The sequence below is a fragment of the Sinocyclocheilus anshuiensis genome, unplaced genomic scaffold (assembly GCF_001515605.1).
Source record: "Sinocyclocheilus anshuiensis isolate Anshui unplaced genomic scaffold, SAMN03320099.WGS_v1.1 scaffold985, whole genome shotgun sequence".
In the NCBI taxonomy this organism is placed as follows: Eukaryota; Metazoa; Chordata; class Actinopteri; order Cypriniformes; family Cyprinidae; genus Sinocyclocheilus; species Sinocyclocheilus anshuiensis.
In genome coordinates this window covers 586,785-593,909 of record NW_015557117.1, presented here as the reverse complement: position 1 = coordinate 593,909, position 7,125 = coordinate 586,785, and the positions used below count along the sequence as shown (strand labels likewise).

The following is a 7,125-nucleotide window of genomic DNA, read 5'->3' as shown; positions in this document are numbered from 1 at the left end:
ACTCTCCCTGTGAGGAGTCTGCACAGCCAGCACCACAAAATCTCTCTGAGGAGAGGACTGTGAAAAGAAAAGGTAAGGAAAATAGTTGTGTGTACTGACATTATAATATATAAATGAGTTTAGTTTCCTTACTTGACCAGCCAGGAGTCCGGTCACACATGACCCAGGAGCTGTCTGAAGCCCAACAAGATATTCCTCCACAGTTTCATCTATAAAGTAACTCCTACCCATTCTGCCTCTAAACACGCAAAAGAAAAAAAAAGTAATAATAATTCAATATTGTGCCATATTAACCTGCTTGCAACTGCAAAATAACTACCAAACTTATGTTACACTTCCAAAACAGATGCAAATTAATGTTATACATTTATACTGCGTTTTCACTGACAAAATATTTAAAATTGGACAAGTATTGCTGCTGTTAAGGGAAATTTTATTATTATTATTACTATTATTATCCGTTAAGTGCAAATGATAATTTAAATGAGTGTCAAACTATTTAATGACAGTAAATAACTGTTTAAGTTTATTTAGTCAGCCTTCTGATCATGACAAATCTTGTGTGAAATAATTATCATATTATGGCATATAACCATACATGGCCAATATTAAAATTCTATGCTATTTTGTCGAAATTATTTAAAAAATAAAACACTAAGAAATGCAAATAATTGTTAGGAAACACACATTATAACGTACAGTATGAAAAATGAATATAGTTGTTTTTGTATATTTTATTTTGAGCAATCACTGTTTCTACAAAATGAAGAGCAGAAGCAGTTGAATGTCTCACTCTAAATGAAATCAAAAAGTAATACATTGGCAAGAGTAAACTTCTTTAAACACATAGAAAACAATGACATTTTCGGAAACATACAATATAACAACAGAGCAGCAGCAAATCTTCAAACGCACCTTCAGATCACGCACACTTCCTCAGACAGCTGTGGACATCTCGTCGCAGAAAATACACGCTCCTCAGTTCAAGAGACCTGATTGGACAATACGTCTGTATGTCCGTGCTGCTTTGCGGCTTGAGTTTACATCGCTCAAATATGACGTAAGGGCAGCTAGCCGCTAATGCTAACTGTTGCAGTGTGTCGGAGAGATGGCGGCACTTCTTCAGCAAGCGCTGGAGAGAACCGACATAAACAAACTGCCGAAAGCAATCCAGAACAAGCTCGAGAAAGTTCTGTCAGAGCAGCAGACGGAAATAGACTCACTGAAATCACAGCACGAGCGATATAAAGCAGACTGCGGTGAGTAACGTTAACGGTAGCAGGCTGGCCAGAGAGTCATTCAACAGCCGTGTGTCTTAAACACTAGTGTACTGCCTGACTAGACAGCATGTTTAGGCATCATAAATGCATTTGTACTGATCCAAGACTTTGAGGAACAAGTTGTCTGCTTAATTATTCTGGAATGGCTTGTTTGTTCTGCACAAGTGAGCTACTGAGTTGTCTACTACAAAATTCTTGGTATAGTTATTTCTAAGATGTAGTGGCACACCAAAGAAAACGTGTGGCCCATGTTTGTCTGTTTTGTTTTGTTTTTCCACTTGAACTTTGTGTGTAATTGATCAGCTCTCTAGATACTGAAATAACAAGAATGCCATCTGAGCATATAAAGCCTTTCTTGATAACCTATAAATCATAATGAATGAAATGTTATAATGGTTCTTTCTCTCTACATCAGCAGTCTTACTCATAAGTGCAATCTCATGAAGTGTCAAATGAACTGTCAGTATGAATTGTCCCAGTAAAAACATGTTACATATTTTTTAATGAACAGAACAACAGTACTTTAGTCTTGAGAAGAAGCTAGCTGAGAGTCAGGAGCAGTTCTTGTCCCAAAGTAAAGAGTATCACAGTATTAAGGAGGAGAACGGCCGCCTCGGTAAGTACTGTGCATTAGGTTCTGTTTTTAATATGTGGATTGTATTGATGCAGTATTGCTGTATAACATAAGTGTGTTTGTTCTTTCTTAAAGCCGAGGAACTTAAGAAGCTAAAAGATATAGAGGAAGAGCAGGGGACAACGCAAGAGGTAACTACGAGTCTCTCACCTGTCATGCTTCATATGGACCTTTATATTTGAGCAGTTAAAGATGATGAAAATATCCCAATGTTTTTGCCGTTCAGAGTAAGCCGCCAAGAGCCAAATATGAAATCGAGGCAGAAAACAGAGAGCTCTCGCGGTTGCTTGAGAAGAGATCTCAAGAAGTGGAAAACCTCAGCGGTATGAGTTATTTTTGGCACTTTTATTTGCATGAGTGATCGAGGTTGTTTAATAATGTGCAATTTCACAATTCTCAATACCATAAAAAAAGCTATTATGCTTTTGAACTCTGTTCTATATTTAAATGCAATCTCATGAAGTGTCAAATGAACTGTCAGTATGAATTGTCCCAGTAAAAACATGTTACATATTTTTTAATGAACAGAACAACAGTACTTTAGTCTTGAGAAGAAGCTAGCTGAGAGTCAGGAGCAGTTCTTGTCCCAAAGTAAAGAGTATCACAGTATTAAGGAGGAGAACGGCCGCCTCGGTAAGTACTGTGCATTAGGTTCTGTTTTTAATATGTGGATTGTATTGATGCAGTATTGCTGTATAACATAAGTGTGTTTGTTCTTTCTTAAAGCCGAGGAACTTAAGAAGCTAAAAGATATAGAGGAAGAGCAGGGGACAACGCAAGAGGTAACTACGAGTCTCTCACCTGTCATGCTTCATATGGACCTTTATATTTGAGCAGTTAAAGATGATGAAAATATCCCAATGTTTTTGCCGTTCAGAGTAAGCCGCCAAGAGCCAAATATGAAATCGAGGCAGAAAACAGAGAGCTCTCGCGGTTGCTTGAGAAGAGATCTCAAGAAGTGGAAAACCTCAGCGGTATGAGTTATTTTTGGAACTTTTATTTGCATGAGTGATCGAGGTTGTTTAATAATGTGCAATTTCACAATTCTCAATACCATAAAAAAAACTATTATGCTTTTGAACTCTGTTCTATATTTAAAAAGTTAAATATTAATTTACATTACCATTCAGTAGTGTTTTGGGTCATTAAGGTTTGTTTTATGTTTTTGAAAAAAGTCTCTTATGCTTACCAAGGCTGAATTTAGTTGATTAAAATACAGTAGAAACAGTAATATTTATTACTGTTTTGAATATTTTAAAATGTGATTTAATCCTGTGATGCAAAGCTGAATTTTCAGTAGCCATTAGTCCAGTTTTCAGTGTCACATGTTTCTTCAGAAATTATTCTAATATGCTGATTTGCTGCTCAAGAAATATTTCTTATTATTTTCAATATTGAAAACAGTTGTGCTGCTTTTTTGTGGAAATTTATATGTTTTTTCCAGGATTCACTGATGAATAAAAAGTTCAGAACAGCATTTATTTGAAATGGAAATCTTGGTCATGACCTTCATGACCCTGGCTGAATGAAAGTATTATTTTTTTCAAAAAAATAATCTTACTGACCCCAAACTTTGAACGGTAGTGTAAATGTTAGTAAATTAAATTAAAAACGGTGGAATGTAGTCATTAAGTATTTGTAAATTAATTCATTTTAGTTCTAATCAACTAAACTGTTAGAAACAAATTGATTGCTCACATGTGAAGTTGAGTTGGTACTTAGTCCTCCAAAACTGCTAAAATGTGTCTTAACGTTATTATACAGAGGATCTTAAACATCTCAATGACAAACTTGTGGAGACCAACACAATCAAGATGGAGCTCCAGCTTAAATTAGATGAACTTCAGTCATCTGAGGTTTCCATTCAGGTGAATAGTGACTCTCATTTAGCTGCCATTCTCTCTACAATGAAATAATTCATCTGATCGTTGAGTCCATACTTCGATTTGGTTATTCGAAAGGTTTACTGTGGTTCTTTCTCATCAGTATCGTAAGAAACGAATGGAACAAGAAAAGGAGCTCCTTCAGAACCAGAACACATGGCTGAATTCAGAGCTGAAGAGTAAGACAGATGAGCTGTACGCATTATCCAGAGACAAGGGCAAAGAGATCCTGCAGCTCAAGTGCTCTTTAGAGAGCAAGAAGGAAGAGGTGTGAGGGATTTTTGAGAGCCTTATTTATCAGTTGAGCTATATTCTTATTAGATCATTTATCTGCAACAATCTTATGTACTGTATGTTTTAATCAGGTGACCAGACTTCAGGACCAAGTGAGCACGCTCAAGAAAAACAATGACAACATGCAGAAGAGTACTGAGGATCTTATGAACAAACTCAAAGAGGTTCACTATTACCTTCCTGTTCTTATGTAGTTTACCATTTCACATGAAATAGAAATGAAATAAAGGTTGCATTGTTTGTCTTCTATTTTTAGGCTAAAGTCCAGTGGGCCTCCATGGAGGAAAAGTATCGCAATGAGCTGAATGCTAACCTCAAACTCTGTAATTTGTACAAGGTCAGTTAATGTTGATATTTGTTGTGCAGGGTCCAGTGTTAATGTATGGTATAATTAAGATCTGAATCCTTTTGTGTGTTCACAGAATGCAGCAGCAGACTCTGAAGTTAAGAGCGCTGAACTGAGCAGAGCTGTAGAAGAGCTCAACAAACTGTTGAAGGAGGCGATGGAAGGTGTGAAAATTAAAAATGCTTCAGTTAATTAATAGATTTATTTATTTAGTTCATTCCTGTAGCTCATACATTGGAGAATGGCATTAGCAACCAAGGTCATGGGTTCAATTCCTAGGGACTTCAGTGAACTGATAATATATACTTTGTATGCAGTCTAATTTTATTTATTTATCTATCCATTTGTTATTTTATACAAGGTTATCTAATTTTGCACAAATTCACGTAATTTCTTCTTTTCTCATATTAAAATATTAGTTGAGATTCTAAGATTGTAGCAAATATTTCTGTTTCAACCATTACAATGGAACAAGAAGGTTGAGCGCATTGCACTGTGGTATATAATACCTAGAATACTGTGTGTAGTATATTGCATTCACAAAATCTGTGCACAGTATGCATACTATAAACTGCAGATGTTGTAGTATTGTAGCATGCTTCTCTGAACATCTATTTTATTGTTTTGGGTTTATTTGCTAATTTTCTCTCATTGCTTCACATTGAATGGTTGTGTCGAGTTTAGATGTTATGTGGTGCTAAGCAGAAATTCTGCTTCTTTCATCAACAGCCAATAAAGGCACAGAGAAGAAGCTGTCAGAGCTGCACGGTGTGAGGGAGAAAGCGGAGTCTGATCTACACGAGAAGGTCGGGCATCTGGAGAAAGAGCTGGAAAATGCCAACACGCGACTTGCAGACTTTAAGAGGAGAGGTAATGAGCACAAAATAAACCGTCTTGTTTTAGGTTTAAGAATATTTCAGTGTAATTAGATTTCACTTTTTATGGGTTTATGGGAAGATTTTAGGTTGAATCATGTAATTGTGCAAGACTTCATTCTGCATTTGTGTACTTCAACAGGCGTTCCAGCTCTCACAGAAGAGGAGCTGACAAACCTTTCCCCAACTGCAGCTGCAGTGGCCAAGATTGTTAAGCCCGGCATGAAGCTAATGGAGGTATAAAAGATGTTTATCACAAACTAATTCAGAATTTTGTGACACTATGTGTATCTTTGAGTAACTTTTCTATATTCGCTCTCAGCTGTATAATGCCTTTGTGGAGGCGCAAGACCAGCTGCATCTTGAGAAGCTGGAGAACAAGCATGTGCACAAGGTTCTGGATGAGATAGTTCTGGAGGTGGAGACCAAAGCTCCCATCCTGAAACGCCAGAGGGAAGAATATGAAAACATGCAAAAGTCCATGACCAGCCTATGTGCCAAACTGGAGCAAGCTATGAAGGTTTGCACATATTTGAAGTAGATGGCAGAGGAGAAAAAACATGATGGTAATTCGGTATGACATTAATCTGTGTCTTTTCTCTTGCATATCAGGAGGTCCATCGGCTGCAGAAGGAGACAGATGAAGCCAATAAGAGAGCTTTAGGGCTAGAGAGAGATAAGCAGAGATCAGAGAGACAGCTAGCAGACATGTCTGAACAGGTAAGCCACACTCTGTCTGTCTGTTACAGACAATGTTTTGAAACATTGAGATGGATTACCCATATGTATAGTTTGCGATAATATTGGAATTGTTGTGTTAAGAGTGCACACTGTCTCTGTGTGATATAGCCTAGTAGAATGTGGTTAGAATGATCCCAAAATGCAATAAATTGGGGCAGAAATGCCCCTGTATGAATTTTTGTCTCTATTTCTATATGATATAGTCAGCAATATCACACAAGCAAGCGTGCTGTTTTCCCAAATATCAGCACGATTAGAAATGTGATTTTTATTGTAGGGGTGCTCCGATTGATCGGCTACCGATAACTATTGGCCAATAATCGCTTTGGGATGATTGATCGGCGGTCTTTAAAAAGGCCAGTCTCAAAAAAATTATCTCAAGCTGATGACGCTGCCGTGAGAGGTTTGGCACGACATGCAGCAGCACCGTCTCAGTCTCTGTCCGGCACGGGTGAAATAATTATAATGCTGAAGGTGAGGTACTCACCTACATATTTCTTCATTAAATAGCTTATAAAGTCATTTGAAAATATTGTGTGCGGCGTAATTTCACAAACAGCGTGAGTGAAACATCGCGCGGGCTTTCTCTCAAAATACGCAAATGTCTTTAATTCACCACATCGCGTCTGTCTATAAGCGAGCTGCACGCTGCACAGTTGACACAAATTATCACTTGCACAATCGAGGCAGTGTCACATCGTCACTAAAGTTTATAAATTGCATTACTTTTTAATTCTTGCCAGTGTTTAACCATTCAGCGCTCACGCGCTCTCCTGGAGACCGTGCGCTCATGCACACTCGCAGCGCACACACATAATGCCAGGTTCACATTACTCCTTTTTTCAGTGCGAATGTGGTGCGTATTTTTTCCGCACTCATGTTAACAGATTAATAAAGCGTGCACACTGCACACGGTTGCTGTCCGGCAGTGCGATCCAGGAGAGGTGCGTCTGCAGTAGTGCAGAGATCGTTTCCGCACCGAGTCTATTTTTGTTGCGCTGCAAGCGCTGAATTAAAGTAACAGCGCATTTGTTTGCCGTAAATATGAACATGGATTGACACGAAAATGTAG

General features: G+C 37.9%; 1 protein-coding gene across 4 annotated transcripts in view; it reads left to right on the top strand.

Annotated features, from left to right (window-relative positions):
- Nucleotides 1-1,071: 1,071 nt before the first annotated feature.
- The window catches only part of LOC107677758 (nucleoprotein TPR-like), a 38,979-nt gene continuing 32,925 nt past the window's right edge, over nucleotides 1,072-7,125 (top strand). For all 4 annotated transcript variants that reach the window (XM_016472777.1, XM_016472779.1, XM_016472776.1 and 1 more), the window contains exons 1-13: nucleotides 1,072-1,259; nucleotides 1,792-1,896; nucleotides 1,990-2,045; nucleotides 2,141-2,237; nucleotides 3,679-3,782; nucleotides 3,901-4,065; nucleotides 4,163-4,255; nucleotides 4,348-4,428; nucleotides 4,514-4,601; nucleotides 5,167-5,307; nucleotides 5,455-5,549; nucleotides 5,635-5,832; nucleotides 5,925-6,032. In XM_016472777.1, coding sequence (XP_016328263.1) covers nucleotides 1,109-1,259; nucleotides 1,792-1,896; nucleotides 1,990-2,045; nucleotides 2,141-2,237; nucleotides 3,679-3,782; nucleotides 3,901-4,065; nucleotides 4,163-4,255; nucleotides 4,348-4,428; nucleotides 4,514-4,601; nucleotides 5,167-5,307; nucleotides 5,455-5,549; nucleotides 5,635-5,832; nucleotides 5,925-6,032 — 1,482 coding nt within the window. In that variant the 5' untranslated portion in view covers nucleotides 1,072-1,108. The remainder of the gene's footprint in view (nucleotides 1,260-1,791; nucleotides 1,897-1,989; nucleotides 2,046-2,140; nucleotides 2,238-3,678; nucleotides 3,783-3,900; nucleotides 4,066-4,162; nucleotides 4,256-4,347; nucleotides 4,429-4,513; nucleotides 4,602-5,166; nucleotides 5,308-5,454; nucleotides 5,550-5,634; nucleotides 5,833-5,924; nucleotides 6,033-7,125) is intronic.